Source organism: Cheilinus undulatus, linkage group 17, assembly GCF_018320785.1.
Source record: "Cheilinus undulatus linkage group 17, ASM1832078v1, whole genome shotgun sequence".
Taxonomy (NCBI): Eukaryota; Metazoa; Chordata; class Actinopteri; order Labriformes; family Labridae; genus Cheilinus; species Cheilinus undulatus.
Genome location: NC_054881.1, coordinates 10,285,005 through 10,305,344, shown reverse-complemented (window position 1 = coordinate 10,305,344; position 20,340 = coordinate 10,285,005). Strand labels below are relative to the sequence as shown.

Sequence of the window (20,340 nt, the reverse complement as noted above, 5' to 3'; positions counted from 1 at the left end):
GTGTAAGAATCATTCTTGAGTAACCTGAAAAGCCAGAAATCAGACAAAATCAGTTCAATTAGTTTATTTTACAGCATCACATTATGAATAATTTACAAAAGCCATCATCAAGTCGACTGGTAACAAAGGTTTCGATGCGCATTGTGCTTCTATGTTTCAAAAAACAAATGGAAATGTTCACAAACTATGGAAAGGCTTTTCACACGTGCATTTTTAAATTTTATACATAGATACAAACAGTTAACATTACATAGCAATGAATAAAGATGAACTTAAAGTCAAATGATGGTTTCTTAATATTACAAGACGAGTGTGTCAGTGTTAGGTTCAATGTTTCACCACGGTTCACATTATAACTGAAGGCTGTAGATTAAAGGTGCACTGTCTAGTCTGCACAAATAGGACCTGTTAATGTTTAAATACTTTCACAAGACGTTTTGTTTTGTAGTGAGTAATACTCAAGTCTACTAAGGAACAGCAGATTAATTAGCTTCCAAATAAAAACTGGTAGTGAGGCAGCAAACAAGTGCATTTCACAAATTCTGCGTGCGACAAACTCCACGAAACAGAGGCAGAATCGGTGCATAAAAAGACTCTGAAGTTCTCCCAACGGCCTCGTATCAAAGTTCACGCTCATAAATAAGTTCAGTAAACAGTTCTGTAACAGAAAACACGACATTCAAACCAAAAAAATTCAACTGGTGCGCCATTTCAAGACCAGCTGTGGCATTAAATAGCTTCATATACACTTAAAAAGAAGAAAACGCCATGAGACAACAGCTGCTGAAGATGCCAAGGCAAAATTTGAACATCTGACCATCATTTTGAAGCCACAGAAACTCAATTTATAAACAGCAAGTCTGTCCCATCTCACAGATGAGAGGGATTTAACAGAGAAGGTTGCTGCTCCAAATTAACGGACTGACAGTTGCGTAAATGATGCTGCAATTACCATTAAAACTACTGAGTTTAGTTAAGGTTACTGTCACATACAGTGGAGGTTATTATAAATGATGTATGAGAGAGAGTACAGGTGGAGTCCACTCTTTCAGGGTGCAGTGAGCATTGTTAACGGAGCTAAGTATGATAGCTTTACATGTCAGACAAACACCTTGTAACAACGAAAAGTGAAGAAAGCAAAGTATAGACCATGAATGCCGCATAAAAACAGAAGCAGGATGGAATTTTGGTAGTCTAAAGGCTTTTCCACACATGCACAAAACTTTGGAAGATTTCCTGACTTTACCTGGGTGAGCTGCATTTGTGAATGCAGTTTTCCACCCTGAATTTGCCCTCATGTCCCCCTACCTCCTCCATTCACTCATTGGTAAAATGCAAGAAAATTTCCTGCTTTGAGGGACAAGTGTGAACTTTTCCAAAAACTTTCAGGTCTCCATGTGTGAAAAGGGCTTTAGAGTGCAGTTTCGCTTGTATTGACCTACCGTAATTTAACATAATAGGGTCTAATGAACTAAAAGGTATTAAGTGTCAGAAATTCACCCTTAAACTTTTTTCGGCAAAGTGTGGCCACCGACAGGCTCAGATTGTTTCGGTTGATTTAGAACCAAGCAGAACATCCTGCTTTCTTAACTAAAGTTGTCAAATTTTAACCAAATAAATTAAAACAACACAATCCATGTTAGTTTGATTGCTGATGAGTACATCCCTCCATTTTCTACACTGCTTATCCTGTTCAGATTCATGGGGGCTTGAGCCGATTCCAGCTGCCATTGGGTGAGAGGCAAGGCACACCCTGGCCTGGTCGCAATTCAGCTCACTCATACGGCCAATTTAGAGTCACCAATTAACCTAACTAGCATGTCTGGTGGTGGGAGGACGCCGGAGAATCCGGGGAGTCCACGCATGCATGGGGAATACATGCAAACTCCACACAGAAAGGCCCAGACTAGGAAGTGAACCTTCTTACTGTGAGGCAACAGAGCTAACCCCCTACGCAGCCCCGAGAAATACAGAAACTTTTAAACAACTGTCAGATGTTCATTTATAATGCCAATGAAAAGATACCTGGAGCAAAAGAGAGTCAAAAATTTGTCTAAATTTCAGGCAGAGTGCAGGAGTCTGCTTGCATTTTTTGGCTATTAAAACCAAGAAATCGTTAGTGCCTCTGCTTTTTTTTTTTTTAAAGGTATGGATGTTTGCTGTCTTTATGAAAAGGGGTGAAGTTCTGGGGCTACACAGCAAGGCTGGAACTCCCTTTTTCCATCTACCTGCAGCTGTGGCTGATGGATTAAAAAAAATCTACCAGGTACTAACATTTTTTACCAGCCATTCAATTAAACAAGCAGCATTTTTTGATGAGGTATAAGGCTTATAGTTTTCAAGTTACAGGCTGTTTAATAAGAGGGAACTGTTGCAAAAACAATCCGTTGCTCATTTTGACCAATTTGTCCTGTACTCGACCATGCAAATGTCTGCTGTACTTCCTATGGAGGCAGTGTGAATTCATACGTTTTAGCAGTTTTGCTTGTGTTTTAATATTTTGTGCATGCTTTCAGCAGCCTTGACTCAAAATTCTGGCTTTTATTTATTTATTTTTTTTTTTTTACATTTTTTTGACTCAAGACATTAGTTCAGACCCCTAGCTGCAGCAGAGATCTACTCTCATATGATATTGAGTTAAACTGTCCTAGGACACAGCTGCCATTAAACATATGACGCCAGCTCTGACAGGGAGGAAGAGGCAGGGTCTTTTGGTCAGTTAGCGTGTAATTACTCTTTCAGGTTAGGCTGCTTTTACTACCTGCCCCAGTGGTTGCTAAGTTGAGCAAATTCCACTGGCACTGTTCAAAAATATTCACATTTGGCTGTTGATGGGTGCTATTTTCCCACCCTGCTACACAGCCCTTATAAATGGAGGTTTTTCAGAGGCACACTTCAAACTGAGTATAATGTGAAATCTTCCAGAATGCCTTGCAAATCATCAAGATGTGTAAATTTAGTATCATAGTTGTTTAAATGCATAATGGTCCTTTTCATTTTTAACAAGCTCACAGTAGAAATGTCGCAAATGCTGATGAAACAGGAGCTTTAAGAGTCGTCCCATTACGTAGGTGGAAGTTTTCACCTCTACCCTTTCTAACTCTGTTTCAAAGGACGGGGGGCACGTGAAATCAAAAGGTAGGGGTAAAGCATGCTGCTCTTGTGACCTGTTCAGCCTCAGGTGGAAACTGGTTGCTTCTTTAGAAGCATGTAATTGTGTTAAAAATGACAACATGGAAACAGGGGATTTTGTTGGTGATGATATTGTTTGCTTTTGGAGGTCAATAAGAATAAATACTAATCTGTCTGTTTAATAACCAGCAAGAAATCCTCACAGAAGCCTAAAGGAGTGATGTACATACTGTTTAAAAAGGGGATGTTATTCATTAAGAAGCTCAACCTCTGTAGTCATCCTTTCTGTAGTACTCAGTAATGAAAATCTGAGCCTGTTGGTGACAAAACTAAAAGTTTAGCAGACAAATTTTGATCATCAATCATGTTTGATTACCCTGCAGCCTGTTACAGATGTTTTACATCTGCTAGCTGAAGCGATAAACTGAGGTACTTTTTGTACCTTTTAGTCATTTATTGTGCGTTTTCACCAAACAGTCTGGTTTGACTCAGTAGTCTGGCATGGTTTTGTTAAGTTAACCCTTATCCTGCTTGTATTCCTGCACCCTGCCTTTGCTCATAGTGACGGGGATCATTTGGCTCAGCTCGGTAATACGGCCAGTCTGACAGCTTCCAGACAAACCTTTGAGGCACCTTATTGGCTTTTAAACACCAGAAATAAAAGGAGAGGAAACTGGCTCTCAAACTTGACCCAAATTTAAAGAGTCAGCCAGCTTGTTCCTAAACGATACCTGCAGCTCGTAACTTTGTCAGTTTAGATTGACTCTTTTCTACTGAGAAAGACTGAGCTTATTTTCCCCACACACTTTCCTTATATTAGGATTTTCGAGTCGTTGATGCTGACATTTGGGGCGAAAAAGGCTTTAAATCGAGTCACATTTCAGTAACTTATGACTATCTAAAATGTGTAAACCTCCTACAGTCAAAGGCCAACATTTATTTTGATCTGCGGCTCGAAAATGGTGCCTATATAGCTGCATGTTAGAAGCCCAGAAAGAGACATCAGACTCTACATACATCTCTGTTATCCATATTTATGCCATGCTATGCTAGGCTAAGCTTTAACAGCAGTTTATATTTGGGTCTCAGCTTCAAATTTGTAGGGATTTTACAAGATATCAATGCTTCTTTCTCTCTATGAACACTCGCTAATGCAGTTGCTACTGCAAGACAGCAGGAGGTTTTGTGCATTTAAATGTATTTAAATGCAGTACACCCAGAAAACCTGTTCATCCCCTTGAAAGACACGCCCCATTTTGCATTTGCCCGTTATTTCTGCTGTTGCAAAAGAAGGGAAGATTATTTCGACCAATCAGCAGACCGCAGTGAGTCCAGCTCCACTTTTCAGGGTCACTTGGTGCTTCAACAAAAGGTGCCAAAGAAGTAGGACAGCATGGGTCTATTATTTTGGTACCTTTCCCACCTTTTGACTATGGAAATCCAAATACTTTCAAACCATACTGGACTGAACTGAACCAGACTGCTTGGTGGAAACACAGCTTTAGACCCCATAATATGTTAAATAACCCCCCTTTGTGTAGGTTGGATCCTACTGCTGGAGGTTTTAGTCTACTCCATCTATGGATTCAGCAAAACAAAAAGAGAGAAAGTATTTACATCTTTGTTTTCTTTGCCCGCAATGGTGCAGAAAGAAGGAAAGATGAGGAGGGCGGGCTTAGAGCCGTTATAGTTAATGTTTAGGTTCAGTTGTCGAGGGCAGAGAGTCAGTAGAGATGAAGAGGGTAGGTGACATTTAGGCGACGTCCAGGACGCCAGCAGCCACCAGCTGTCTGGAGAGCCAATCCAGCCCCTCGTGGAGACCCATCCCACTGCGGGCGTCGCAGCCCTGAATGTGCCAGCTCCTCCCACAGCACAGCTTGTGTAAGCTCAGCAGCTCCGTCATCTCCTCCACGGACACGGCACCAGGAACATCCTAAAAACACAGAAAGTGATCATCCACTCTTTCTGAGACTTCAGATAACAACTAAAAGAGAAAATCAGGGACTTATTAAGAAACCTGTTTGTTTGCAAAGATGAGCAGCAAGGCGTCTCTCAGCTCCTTCTCCGTCAGTAGTTTGGCGAGCTCACTGTGAGCCTCCATCAATCTGTCCCTGTGGCAGCTGTCGATCACAAACACCACGGCTGCACACACAAAAAGTCAGAGTCAGAAGAGTCCAGAATTTTCTCAATTTAACCTCCAACATGTGCCAGAAATTTTGTAAAAAGAAGACACAAAATCATCTAAAAAAGCCCCCTCTCTCTTAAACAATTCATCCTTGCCTTACGAAAACAAACAATAAAAAATACTTGGATTTAAAACTTCTAGCATGGTTACTCCAAGGGTTTAATCTAAATTAAGATGATCCAAATGCAGGTATTTAAGGATTACCAAATCCAGATTACCAGTGCTTTATAGAGGACTTCATACAACATACTTTGTCCACAGGGGGGCGCCAAACTCCCACAGTCCAACAGATCCTTACAGCCTCTTAAATCACATCGCATTTTTTTGTAGATATATTTAACACTCATCCATTTTAGCCATGTTTCAGCCATGTTAGCCCCTGTGAGATCAGAGATCTGTTTTCAAGAGAGACCCGATTAAGAATGGCAACAGCTCCATCAACAAAAACACATTAAATAACAAGAATAATTAAAAATCTGCATTTGACAGAGATCCATACAGAAAGTCTGGATTTAAGAACTTTCACCAAGGATTTGAAAACATTCAGGGTTGCCAAGTAGAAAATCAATCTGTAGATTGTTTTAAGCCAAAGTTGCAGAAAACCTGAAATCTTACTTACAACCTCAGTTTGGACTTTTGCAGGAATATTTTATGTGGGTTTTGGGGGGTGCATGTAATTTCCATACGCCATGATCTACCCTTTAACAACTATCTCACTGAGAAAAAAACAATTTTCTTTTCAAAATAAATGTAAAAAAAACCATGTAAAATGCCTTGTTGTTTGGCCAATTTAAAAGTTTTTCTACGTTTCCCCTGTATTCTGGCTAAAATTAAACCTTCTTCATGGATCAGCAGGGTTGTTTTTCTGGATAAAAAAAATCCTAATCCTATTCAAAAGATTTGAACAAAACAAACTGAAGGTTTTACCCCTAAAATCCAGGATTGGATAGGCTGATATTTTCTGATCCTACATAATTCTTTTTTCCTCTGAGCATTCTGTTTACAACCATATTTGAGACTGAAAGCTTGAATCAATCTCAGAGGAATACAGATATTTAAAAAACAGTGAGAACCAATGTAATACAGCACTGTATCCCATTTAAAGGGGTTAATTTATCAAACAGCCATAGTGAAGAATTGAAAAAAAACCCTTATCTGCATCCATAGCCTGTAATAATAAGGTACTTCACAGCTGCTGTTGTCATTAGGTTGGCTTACTAGTCTTTATAAATACTTTTATTGTTAAGAAACAGTCGGTATTCCTTACATCCCAATAATATCTTTATTAGGTATTTTTCCATCCACCCATTTTCTATACCAGTCATCCCCTTGATGCCTTTGTTAGGTTTTTTTCTTAAAAAAGAATTGAATTTAAGTGGCAAAAAGTGATGAAATGGGATTTTAACCGTAGCAAAAATGGGTTAAAAGTGGCAAAAACTGGCAGAAAAAATGGTGAAGACGGTTACAAGTGATCAAAATGGGTATAAAGTGCCGAAAATAGGCATGACTAACAGCAAAATGTAGTTAAATGTGCAAAAATTAGAATAAAAAGTGGTGCAAAGAGTATGAGATTTGTAAAATGGGTCAACAATGGGTGGAAAGTGGCAAAAATGACTTTTAAGTGGCAGAAATGGGATGAAATGGTGGTAAATGGAATTAGAAAGTGGCAAAAATGGGCTTATGTGGCAGAAAAGGATGGAAAAACTGATGCAAAGGAGTTAAAAGTGGCAAAATATTGGCATGACTAATAGTGAAATGTGGTTAAAATTGCAAAAATGGTAGTAAAAACTGGTGCAAAGTGGTTAAGATTGGCAAAAATGGGACAACAATGAGTGGAAAGCAGTGTAAAATAACTTGATGGGTTAACAGAGGAAAAAACTGGCAGAAAAATGGTGTAGAGGGGTTAGGGCTAAAATGGGTATAAAATGGCAAAAATAGGCATGACTAGTAGTGAAATGTAGTTAAAATTGCAAAAAAAAGTGCTGCAAACAGGTAAGGATTTGTAAAAATGGGTCAACAATGGGTGGAAAGTGGCAACGAATGACTTAAAAGTGGCAGAAACAAGATGAAAAGGTGGTAAAATGGAATTACAAAGTGGCAAAAATGGGCTAATGTGGCTGAAATGGGTGGGAAAATTTGATGAAAAGGGGTTTAAATGTGCCAAAATCTGGTTCAAATAGCAAAAATGGGCAGGAAAAGTGGAGATATGGGATTTTAAAAGTGGTAGAATTGGTTTAAGCGATAAAACGTGTTCAAAGTAAAAGAAATGAGTGAAAAGAGCAAAAAAACAGCAGGAAAATTGTGTGAAGGAGTTACAAGTGGCCAAAACGGATTTAGAATAGCAAAAAATTGGCATGACTGATAGTGAAATGTTGGTAATATTGCAAAAATGGATGTATAAAGTGGTGCATAGAGGTTAATATTGGCAAAAATGGGTCAAAAATTGACAAATAAATGGCAGAAAAGCTGGGGATATGAGATTTTAAAAGTAGGAGAATTGGTTTAAAATGTAAAATGTGTTTCAAGTGATTAGAAGAGTCAAAAACTGTCTGAAAAATTGTGTAAAGGGGTAATTAGTGACCAAAACGGTTCCATACAGCTAAAGTGATGGAAATACTTGCCAGTTTATGTCATAGTTCATTAATCACGTTTTAAAGTTGCATACACAATCACTACATAGAAATATACTTCATTCTTATGTTAAATATCTAATGGATTATTTAAACAAAGACTGTCCTCCTGAACAGACCTGCTGTTGTCTTTCTGTGTTATGTTAATAAGCTAAGCTGTAGTCAGCTGCTGAACTTGATGCTCTAGTCTGATCAGGATCAGATTGACAGTGTTTTCTGCCTTCAGGGTGTTTTCTGCACACTGACGCTGCAGATATATTTTATACTCAATGATACAGGACAATGTGTTGAGCTTAGAAGAGGCTTACGTTATTATTCCTTACAAACTAGAGGTTTGTAGTCCACCACGATGTGTAGGGGAAGGGATTTTGAATTTGAATACTTTTGCATAAGTCGGTGGCCTTTGGACCAAGCAGAACAACATATTCACAGTAAATAGAGCACAGACAATACCTTGAGTGTTCAGGTAATAGTGTTTCCACAGAGGCCTCAGCTTATGTTTTCCTCCCACGTCCCAGATAGTGAATTTCAAGTTCTTATATTCTACCGTCTCCACATTGAAACCTTGAAAAGACAGAAAGGTTTCATTTTGAAGACAAAGCTATTTGTACAGCCGTTACAAAATGCTACAAACATATCTGTGCAAAGTAAAGTATCAAACATTTCCATGACCTTATAGTGGTTATATAAGCTTATAATTAAGTTTTTAAATATTTACCGATGGTTGGGATTGGCTGCATGAACTCATCTTGTTTTAGCTTAAACAGGATGGTGGTCTTTCCGGCTCCATCCAGCCCCAGAGTTACGACACGGATCTCCATCTTTGGGCCAATGTGGACTCGGTTGTCCTGGAAAAAACATCACATTTTTATTTCATCTGATCCACTCTGCTTCTGCAGTGTCACTCAGTAACAGGCTGATCACAGCAGAGTAGCTGTTTGTGTGAGGACAGTGTGTACCTTAGTGAAGGTGACAGGGATGCCAGCATCCAGCTGAATGTGATCGGCCAGCTCTGTGAACTGATGCTGCTGCTTTTGAAGAGTCTCCAGCAAACAGTTGATCTCCTGCTTAGCCAACACCACTCTGCAGTCATCCTGCAAGACACATTAATCCGTCATTTTACAGCAGCCTTCCTTTATCAGTTAGATCCTGTTACCTAGTATATTTACAGGCACCAAGCTACAGTTTCACCTTGATCAAAAAATTAACTGGACTTCTGTCCTTGTTCCATGATAAATGTACAGTGGGAGAATTTACCAACAGGAATATTTCTGCCTATACCATGGTCAGGGCTGTCAATAAAGGAGGGTAAAAGGGGGAGCTTTCTAGGGCCCAGCCAAACTGGGGGGCCCATGGAGGTCAGTAAATCATGATTCATTCTTAAGTCAAGCTTTGATTACCATATTTAATGTTTTGACTTGAATAATATCAAATCTTATCAAAGCAACAGACACACCTTTTTTTAAGATTTATTTTTGGGCATTTTTGTGCCTTTATTAGATAGACGAGGACAGTGGATAGAGTTAAAAACAGGGTCAAGTGGGGGAGAGACTTGCAGTAAAGGGCCTCAGGCCAGGTTCGAACCCGGGTTACCAGCGTACATGGGGAGCACCTTGAACCAATAGGCCACCTGCTCCCCAGGCACAATTTTTATTTACTTATGCTGTAATATACAGCCTTGTTAAAAATGTAAAGCCCTTTTCCTGAAAAAGAATTATAAAAGGTTTAAAGTGGCAAAAATGTATGGAAAAGGTGGTGAAATTGGGTTTTAAAAGTAGCAGAACCGGGTTAAAAGTGGTACAATGTGTTTAAAGTGGCAAAAGTTGGTTAGCAGAGGAAAAAAAAGGCAGAAAAAATGGTGAAGAGGGGTTACAAGTGGCCAAAATGGGTATAAAATGGCAATAATTGGCATGACTTGCAGGGAAATTTGGTTAAAATTGCAAAGATGGGCATACAAAGTGGTGCAAAAAGATAAAGATTGTGATTAATGGCAAAAAAAGTGTTTAAAGTAGCAGAAATGGGTGAAAAAGTAATGAAAATGGGTTTAAATGTGCAAACAAACTGGTTCAATGTAGTGAAAATGGGCTAAGGTAGCAAAAACGGGCCAAAAAGGTGGTGATATGAGATTTTATAAGTAGCAGAATTGGATGTAAAGTGGTAAAGTGTGTTTAAAGCTACAGAAATGGCATTACTAATAGTGAAAATTGGTTAAAATTGCAAAGGTGGGTGTAGAAAGTGGTGCAAAGAGAATAAGACTGTAAAAAACGGGTCAAAAATGGGTGGAAAGTGACAAAAAACATCTTAAAAGTGGCAAAATGGGATGAAAAGGTGGAAAATGGAATTAGAAAGCGGCAAAAATGGGCTGGGGGGCAAAAATTGGCAGAAAAGTAGGGATATGGTTTTAAAAGTAGCAAAAATGTGTTTTTACTGGCAAAAACTGGTCTAAACTGGCAAAAATTAGTAAAAGAGGCAAAAATTGTGCAAAATTGATGAAAAGTGGGAAATAACAGTGGCAGGAATGGGTGGAAAAAGTGATTAAAAGTGGTTAAAACATGGCACAAATAAACACTTTGAGATCAGAACCAACTACTAGTTTGACATACATTTCAGCTTTGAAATGAGGTAACTGTTAGCCAGGATGGATGCTACTGACTCAACATGCATGTATTAATATTATCAATAAATCCTGACTGGTTGGGGCCCATTGTCTGGGTTTGTCAGGGCCCAGACAATTCTGTGGGGAGGCCTGAACAAGGCATGTGGCATGATGACCCTTCAGCAATTTTAAGGAAACATGAACAGATTTAACAGTTTTATACATTTCATATACATTATAAGGTTTTTATTTACTTTTGTCGATTAATTTCAATATTTTCCCAGATTTACTGCTTTTATTTTATTTCCACAAGAGCTGCCTTTGGAGAAGAAGCTCAATTTTTATCTGAAAAGTTATCTATTTTATTTAATTCCTCATATCTCTTACCTGCTGAAGTGTTTTCTCGCAGTGCAGGCAGGCGGTGGAAACCTGAGACAGCAGGATGGTCATGTCCTCCTGCTGCTGCCTCAGCCAAATCAGCCTCTCCCTCACGTGAGCGTCCACTACGCTCAGTGCCATCTCCTCCTGTCGACACAGCGTCTCGTGGAGGTCGGCGAAATACGCCCGGACACATGAGCGAGCGCTTTCTGCCGTGCCGGGGACCTGATGGGAGACAAGGGGAATTTAAGTAAATGAAAAGGAAAGTACAACCACCTTGGTTTCAGATAAATAATAGACTTCTATAGACACAAAAACTCCAGAAAATAACCAAAAGTTTCTGTGAGCTTTTGTGCTGCACATGCAAAAGTAAAAAGAGGAATTTTCACTTTATCTAGAATTTTTCCAGCCAACCTGAAGTACACTTTCCACAAGAAGTGAGCTGAGGTGTGACCACAGCAAGACATACACTGCCTGGCCAAAAAAAAAAAAAAGTTGCCACCAAAAAAGGTCACACACTCTAATATTTCATTGGACTGCCTTTAGCTTTGATTACGTCACACATTTGCTGTGGCATTGTTTCGATAAGCTTCTGCAATGTCACAAGATTTATTTCCATCCAGTGTTGCATTAATTTTTCACCAAGATCTTGTATTGATGATGGGAGGACCACTGTGCAAAGCCTTCTCCAGCACATCCCAAAGATTCTCAGTGGAGTTAAAGTCTGGACTCTGTGGTGGCCAATCCATGTGTGGAAATGATGTCTCATGCTCCCTGAACCACTCTTTCACAGTTTGAGCCCAATGAATCCTGGCATTGTCATCTTGGAATATGCCTGTGCCATTAGCGAAGAAAAAATCCATTGATGGAATAACCTGGTCATTCAGTATATTCAGGTAGTCAGCTGACCTCATTCTTTGGGCACATAATGTTGCTTAACCTAGACCTGACCAACTGCAGCAACCCAAGATCATAGCACTGCTCCCACTGGCTTGTACAGTAGGCACCAGGCATGATGGGTGCCTCACTTCACCTGCCTCTCTTCTTACCCTGATGCGCCCATCACTCTGGAACAGGGTAAATCTGGACTTATCAGACCACATGACCTTCTTCCATTCCTCCAGAGTCCAATCTTTATGCTCCCTAGCAAACTGAAGCCTTTTTTACATGCCATTGATTTGACCCTTCTAAAACAGACTAACATCTTTTCCACGACCACAGGATGTGTCTTTCGACATGGTTGTTTAAGAAATGAGAAGTTACTCATTGCATCAGCTGGGGTTAAATAACTTGTTGCCAGCTGAAAGATAATCGCCCATTTAGTAATTATCCAATAGGAGGCTCGTACCTGTTTGCTTACTTCAATCCAGGTGGCTACTTTGTTTTCTGCCAGGCAGTGTATTTATGAAATTGACCTTGACCAAATAGGTGGGGCTGATGTTTATATCTAATTACTGGTGCGCCTCACAACGAAGCTGCTTCATTCTTGTTTCTTCTTTCCAGAATGAGTTCACTCATTGATTCATACTGCAAATATCTGGTTACATGAGGCACTGCTGGAACAAAAACTGCCATAACATCATCAGTTATTTTCACTCATACATCTCAATATGACCTTTTCACATCATGTGAGACCCTCCTCCACATGCCAGATGGAGAAAAATCCCCCATTCTGAGAGGCAAGTGTGATTATTTTCAGGAGTGCATGCATGTTTTTGTCTGAGTTCTTACATGTTCAGTGTGTGCCATGCCCACTCCGTCCTCTACTATCTGCTCTCCGCCCTCTATCTGCTGCACGATGCCCACCAGCTTTCTGGAGTACTCGGATACTTCGTCTGTGAAGGTGCGGATGCAGTGGGCCATGTCCAGGATAGACGCACGGATCTGGTTAGCTTCAGTCTCCAGGACAGCATGCTAAAGGAAAGTTCAGAAAAGTATTAGTGCATCTCTGAGAACAATAAAAATAAGGCTACTGTTGCTTCTTTAAATGGCACATTTTAAAAACCTGAGTGATTTCTACATTTCAGAGTCTTCCCAAAGAAAAAAAAAAGGTACAGAAATGCTCCAGTCAATTGAAACCAGTAGTTGTCAAACAAGCTGGAACTGCTCTGAGTGCCAATGGGAAAATACGACCAAAAGCATTTTCACTACGAGCTGCCAGTGAGAGGAATTTGAAGTGTCTGAACCTGAAACAGTCTGCTGCTCCTAACTGAACCAGAGGAAATTTCAAATGTTTATTCCCATACTTGTCAGGTCTCAAAATATATAAAAATGCCAGAATTCCAGGTGATCTACCTTATGTCCTTGGTGCTTGCCGTACTCCTTGCACACGCAGCACATGAGGGGCCCAGACTGACACGGCTCCTCCAAACACACAAACTCGATGGCGTGGACCTGATGCTGTGGGCACAGGGTCTTCTCGTGAGGCTTGTCGGCCAGCGGCACCCGGCGGTGTTTGGCCAGCGTGCGGGTGGAGTGGGTGAGCTGGGAGCACTCGGCGCACAGGTGGGTGGCACACACGGTGCAATACATAGAGGCCGTGTGGCTCTCGTCCTCATCACACCGGATTATACACTAAAGGAAAACAGGGACAGGGGATGAACGGTGCAGCAGTGTGAATACATCAGACAAAGTCCAGGGAAGAGAGCCTGACTTTTGATAGATTTAAAACACCTGACAACCCCCAATCCAAACAATAAAGGGGGTTTAACTCCATTTTTCAAGACTGAAAAATTTGTCTAAATTATAACTATCTATAAATATCTCAAACAACTTTTTTTATTCTTCTTTAAAACACCTGTCAAGATGTTAGTTTTTTTACATCTATAAGGAACTCAAAGACTTTTAATTTTGAAAATCTTTCAAGATCTCAGAGATTTTAATAAATAAATATCACACAAGATCAAGAACATCTTAAGTTTTACACAGCTTCAGCAAAGATCTAACATTTTTTCTTTTTAAAAAATCTTAGAAAAAAAAAAGATCGTACTCATCTCTTTCTTTATTTTTTAACACATTTCAAGAACTCAACCTAGTCTTTTAGGATGTCGAAACATATTTAATTTTTATTTCTAAATGTTTTATTAAATCGTAAACATCTTAATTTTTGATCTTCTGTCAAGATCTCAAACATTTTTATTTTTTTAAATAACTGATTAGATCAATAACATGTTTATCTTTCATTTTAAACATCTATCAGGATCTAGCATATTTCTTTTTTAACATTTCATGATTTAAATATTTTTACTCTTTTAAAGGATCAGTAACACCTTTATTTAAATATTGTACGAGATCTGAAAGGTCTACATTTTTAACCTATTAAAGCCTGTTGTATCATATTTGAAACATACTTTTATGAGACCTCTATCTAATCAACAGGATCAATAAATTGCTTAAAAAGCTTTTAAATACAATCCGATAAATGATAAAAAATTTCCCTCCAGTGATTATCAAATTTGATACAAAAAATGTATGAAATTTTATGGCATTTTTTCTTTTTTGGGATTTTGGAAGAAGGTTAAAAACATTTCGGTTCCAAAAAATGGGAATTTTCTGGCTAATATTTGAGTTATCAGACTTTAAGGGGTTAACTTTTTCTTCTAAGATCTCAAAAACAATATTTTGTAACATCTCATACCTTTCAACACGTTTCAGGAGCTCTAACATTTAAACTTCAAACATCTTACAAGATCAAAAAACATCTTTCACAATCTCAAACATCTGTCCATTTCTAAATGCTGTAAAGCAGAGATATAATTTGAGATCTCAGAAATTCCATCTAATGTTTCAAAAATGTTTATCTACACATGTTCCATTTTTTTAAATCTTAAAAAGTCTTACACAGCTTTATCTTCATTTCAATGTCTTAAAATATCATAAAAATCTTTATTCTTTATGTAAGCATCTTTCAAGATCTAACATTTTTACTTTAAAGATTTAAGATCTTTATTGCATTTTTCAAACTTATTAACAAGTCTAAAACAAATTTATCTTTAGACATCTTTCAAAATCTCAAACAGTCTTTAAACATCATTAAAGATCTTAAACAATTTTATTTTATCTGAAAACATTTTTCAAGATCTCTATCATTTTTTTGGACTTTCAATATCTTTAATGACTTAATATTTATCTCTAAATGTCATTCAAGGTCTAATTCTATATTTAAACATCATTTACGTGCTAAAAAATCTTTACCTTTCACTCAGCTCACATATCTTTAGCTCACTTTAAACATCCTTAGTGTTTTATCAAAAACTGTATTCACAACAAAGCAAATAAAAATACTTTTTTAAATTTAGTTAATACTTTATTGGTCCCAGGGGTCAGAGGGGAATTTATTGAAATGTATACATACATTTCATGCTACTTTTACCTAAAATTATCAGACTATTGATCCTTTATAAGCAAACTAACTAAACTAAAACTGACTTAAAAACTGTCCAGCTAAAATCAGCCATGTCGAGACAAATTCTCACAGTTATACTCGTCACATATCAAAGTCACTCAGATACCAACAAATCATTACAGAGCACAATGAGAACCTCTGATTTTTGCATAATGCACAAATCTTTTTCATACATGTTTTCAGCACAAACTGATTGCCAATACTGCATTCTAACTACGCTAAACTCTCTTCTAGTACAGACAATGAGTTTGCATTGCTAATGGCCACAAGCTGTTGATGAGGGATGCCCTGTGGACAGAAATAAATGCAGATAATCCTCCACCTGCAGCCGTGACAGGGACTTACTACTGATCACAGACTTGCATGGATAAATGAAACTGAAGAGGATGAAGACTTCTACAGCATTTCTGTAAAAATGCTTGAACTTCGTCTCTGCAGTCAAAAGTCAGACTTGCTCAATTTTTGCTCACTCAGTAATCTGTCTCTCTGTAGCCATTAAAAATATTTTTTCACCACTAATTGCAGAACTTGGCTCACCATATGCTTAGTTATCTTTTCTTGTTTATTTTCCCTCACCCCAAACCTCCCCTGAAGCGCCTCACACTCTGAAAACTGGTGCACTAGACTATAAACAAGGAAATCTCAGCTGCCTTACTTCTCCCATGCCTTTCAGGGCGTCCTCTGCCATCCCCGACTGGTTGGAGGCTCCATTCTGGAGTCGCTCCAAGAGCTCAAGCAGAGCAAAGTTTTTCTTCAGCCCCCAAACTCCAGAGTCTCCTGAAGTATGTGGAAAAAGAAAACTCTTTGAGACATATGATGAAAAAAAATCAGTTTTCTATTGTTTCAAATAAAAAAACACATACAGTGAAAAAACAAGGACAAAAACAACTGCATGTTAATAAAAAAGAAGTTAACAATATTAAAAGTACAAATTTAAAAAATGGTTTCTGAATGTTGTAAATTATTTTTCAGAGTGTCCCAAAAATTTTCAATAATGAAGACCTCAGAATCATTTCAAGCTGAGTAAACAAACCACAATAATATGAGGACAACTAAGCATTCATTTCTATATGATTGTGACTCTTATATGCTTGATAAAGGTCAGATCACAACACACATTTTTTTGTTTGTTTCGAAGGTCACTGGGTCAGATTAGCCAATCGCAGAGCCATCGATTCATGCAGACTTAACTGACAGACATGAAAGACTACTACTGACATTGAAGGAAAAGGGATTGGGCTAGACTACACTTGTAGAGATGACTGCACACAAATTTTTTTTGTTATACATATTCTTTATTTGTTTGTATGAATGTGCTAGCTTGATGCTAGTGCTAAGAGCAGTGATTCAACTGTTGCTATTTCTTTCATTCTCTCTTTTTCAGTCTGTCGTGGTCGTCCCTCTAGGTCACATCATAAAGGCAGGGGTGTTGTTTTCAGACTTTGATGAACTTTTCCCCTGTCTTACGGTTCAATCTCACAGCTTCATCCCTCTTTCACGTTGCCATTTGGTTTGTTTACATATATGACTGCTCTGTACCCTCACTGATCAAAGTCACTGATATTGTACACAAATCATAGAGGGCTGGACAGATATCAAACATGCTAGACTTTCTGTTGGGAGGTCATGAAGTGTCACAGATTTGCTTGTGAGTGTTGTTCACAATGAGATGCTACTAGAGGTGGAAAAAATTGATTCTTAGATGCAGCGTAATATCAAGGTGGAAGATTCCCAGTCGATTTATAAATGTCCAATAATCGATAATCAGTGATAATTTGAATATCTGATACTGTGGAATAGCAGGAACAAAAAGGTGGAACTCTGGCACACAGCACGTAACAGCAAGATTTAGATAACCAGTTGTTCATCTGTGAATAAGGACATCTTTATGTTTGTAATTTCAGATATTTTACAAGGAAAGGATGCTGCTACCTTTGGTTCAGTGCAATTGTAAATTTCCAGCTTACATCTCCCATTAAAGGATCGTGGAAATTTAATTTATCTCTTTTTTTCTAAACACAAATGTAATGTTTTATTGTTTGATAGTGAGAACAACAGAAATGTAAAAAAAAAAAAACAAGTGCATCAAAATGCATCAATAATCAATTAAGAATTGAATCGTAGCCCTATGAATTGTAATTGAACCGAATCATGAGGTACCTAAAGATTCCCATCTCTAGACACTACCTGAGAAAAAGCAGATTTTCAGGGCTGACAAGTACCAAAACCTGACTTTAAGACCAGGTAATAACTGTGCTGAAAACATGAAGTCTGACCTCAGTTTTGGAGCTACCCTGAAAACATCTTTCATCCAAGGTTGTCACAATACCTTCATAAAACCTATTTATGTTAGTAACAAAAAAAACTAAGATACTGAAACTATTGATGTACCAGTACACCAGTATCAGCCAGTATCATCACTGCTGACAAACGGCCATTGGCCATAGTCACATGATTTGGCATGAATATGTATCAATACCAAGATCAATTTAAAGATCACATCTAGTACACTGGTTCTCAACTGGTGGGTCAGGACCAAAAATGGGTTGCAGAGTCCTTTTAAGTGGACACAAATGTATTTCTGGAAGCAAAGGTTGCACCAAAAAGTCCATGAAACCCTTTTAAAACATCCCTGTTTTGTCCTGTCTCTTTGATTAGTCTTAGTGTCTTTTATACTGCACAAGGTCTAAACTGAACTGCACTAGGTTCAAACTGTACTGCACTAGGTCCAAACTGTACTGTTCTAGGCCCAAACTGTACTGTGCTAGGTCCAAACTTTACTCTGCAAGGTCCAAACTGTACTCTGCAAGGTCCAAACTTTACTGTGCAAAGTCTCAATTGGTGCATCTCTAATCAAAACTTGTTTGAAACCACAGCAACAAAAACAGAAATGAAAAGCACCTAATATATTGCAATTCCTCATTTCTGAATCCCATAACTCCATGGAATCTCCAGCCAAAAATTTGACATTACTTCCACTGCAAACAACTTTTTACGGCAAAAGGGGGCTTTATTAATCATTTTGTTTGTCTTTCTTGTTTCCAGGAAGAACTGCAGTTTCTGAGTTGAATTCAAAAGAAGAGAAGCCTGAAGTAGCCTGAGTTGTGAATTGTCTGTGCAAGTTCTTTTGGGTGCCTTGCTGGTTTGACCTGATCTTCCTGACTACCCCTTAGACTGACGTGTGTCGGGTCTCTGAATAACTGTGATGCTTGTGGCTTTTCAGGTTTCTGCAGAGCAAGACTAGCCAAAGTCAGATGTGATGTTTGAGTGAAAAATACAGTAAAAGGAGGTTGTACTGAAAAAAATAAAAGGAAAGGAAAAGTTGACAGCACCTGAAGGCCTGAGCTATTGGGGTTTTGGTACCTTGGTCAACAGCAATGGAGAGTGAACTTCACCTTTCCCGCTACCACACCAATTTTCCACACTTCTGCTCATATCCAGACTTGAAGCACCCCTCCAGATTCAAGTCCAAGTGCCAACAGTCTCAACCATAAATAAGAGAACATGAAAATCCAAGCTGAGCTGTGACTTACCCAGCTCAGTGACCTGTCTGTCGAAGGGGCAGCGGACCGCTCTGCCATGGAGGGGCAACCGGGTTAGACAATCATGGCACACCGTGTGACCACAAAGCAAAAGACGTGGGACCTTGTCCCCTTGGAGAGAGAAGACATCCTCACAAACGCCACACTCCAGCACCTATAAATGAAAACACAACAGGATTAGCCTCCTGAAAACCCTGGACTGTGCCAGTCACTGCTGCAGAGAGAAAGCTGAGATCAGAAAGGGGTTATACTGGATAGCTAGGATCAGTTTTGGTATTTGAGACTTAATACAGAAGGATATTATACAGGGAAAATTAAACAATGAGTTAGATGAATTGCTGAAAGTGTCAGTAAACTGCAGTCACCTTGAGATAGTACACCATGCGTCATTTTCTAGTAATGATGTTAACATGAATTCTATACTGACATTCAATGCTAAAAAGGATCAGGTTCTAACTTGCATGCAAACTGTGCAGCTACTTTTGAAATCAATCATGTGAGCTCCTGTAGCACGCAGAGGAGCTGCAGTCCTCTTAAATGGCTCCACAGTTTCAGCAAACGCCGACTAGCGATGGCAAGCCAGCCAGCTCTGTTAGCACACCGCAGACACCAACATCGGTCTAATAACGTTGCACCAATAAAGCCAAGTTATCTAATAAATACATGAACAAACAATAATCTTCAATTGATATGACTTCTAAACGTAGGCTCTCGATAACCTAGCAGAATGACTTTCTGGCATCCACTGCCAACACCAACGCCAACGCAGCAGCGTTCACCCAAAATCAGAAGCCACGGAGGCTAACTAGCCTACTGCTGATCCTTCGTGCAAATAAACCAAACAAGCAGATCACTGTGGCTGTATTCCTGTTCTGACATTGAGTGAAAACATTACAACCTTCACGGTGTTTCCACTAGCCCCTCTCCCGTGTCGGATACAGGGCTCCATCGTCGCTACGGCGCCCTGCTTGTTTATTCCTGCTGCAGCAGCGGCCATTCTTGGACGACAGCGAAGAGTACTGAGCAGGTGCGAGATGATGATCCCAAACTACTTCCGGATTCGCTCTCAAAGCGTCGTTAGCATATACGGTCGTTAGCATAAAATGCTGATAAGCTGAGTAAAACCATGGTTAGAAAGTCATCATTATGGGATAAACAAAGATGGAAAGGAAAGACGAAATGGTACAATAACAGGTCATAACTATGAGGAAAAGTGTAACTATGAGATAAAAAGTAAAAGTTCCGAGACAAAACGTGTAGGCCTATTTATGAGATTTAAAATAAAATCAAAATTATGAGCTAAGGACCAATGAGTCATAATTATGAGATTGAAAAAAAACAAAAAAACAAATAGAATGAAAAGTAAAACATGTGTTAAAGTCATTCATAATTATGAGTTGGGTCAAAATTATCTTTCATCTAATCTTTTACACATCTCATAATTATGACGTACTATTTCATAATTTCATTTT

General features: G+C 38.8%; 1 protein-coding gene across 2 annotated transcripts; it reads right to left on the bottom strand.

Annotated features, from left to right (window-relative positions):
• Window positions 1-49: 49 nt before the first annotated feature.
• trim23 (tripartite motif containing 23) lies at window positions 50-19,865 on the bottom strand. 2 transcript variants are annotated; one of them, XM_041810688.1, is made up of 11 exons: window positions 19,767-19,865; window positions 18,860-19,022; window positions 15,982-16,103; window positions 13,217-13,495; window positions 12,653-12,835; window positions 10,931-11,146; window positions 8,907-9,041; window positions 8,666-8,795; window positions 8,401-8,511; window positions 5,150-5,274; window positions 50-5,065 (listed from the first exon to the last, which is right to left on the bottom strand). In XM_041810688.1, exons 1-11 carry the CDS (start codon window positions 19,863-19,865, stop codon window positions 4,886-4,888), a joined length of 1,743 nt encoding a protein of 580 aa, XP_041666622.1. In that variant the 3' UTR covers window positions 50-4,885. The 2 variants fall into 2 exon arrangements, with proteins under 2 accessions (XP_041666622.1, XP_041666623.1); XM_041810689.1 differs by lacking the exon at window positions 15,982-16,103 and having other exon boundaries at window positions 13,217-13,405; window positions 18,873-19,022.
• Between the last annotated feature and the right edge of the window lie 475 nt (window positions 19,866-20,340).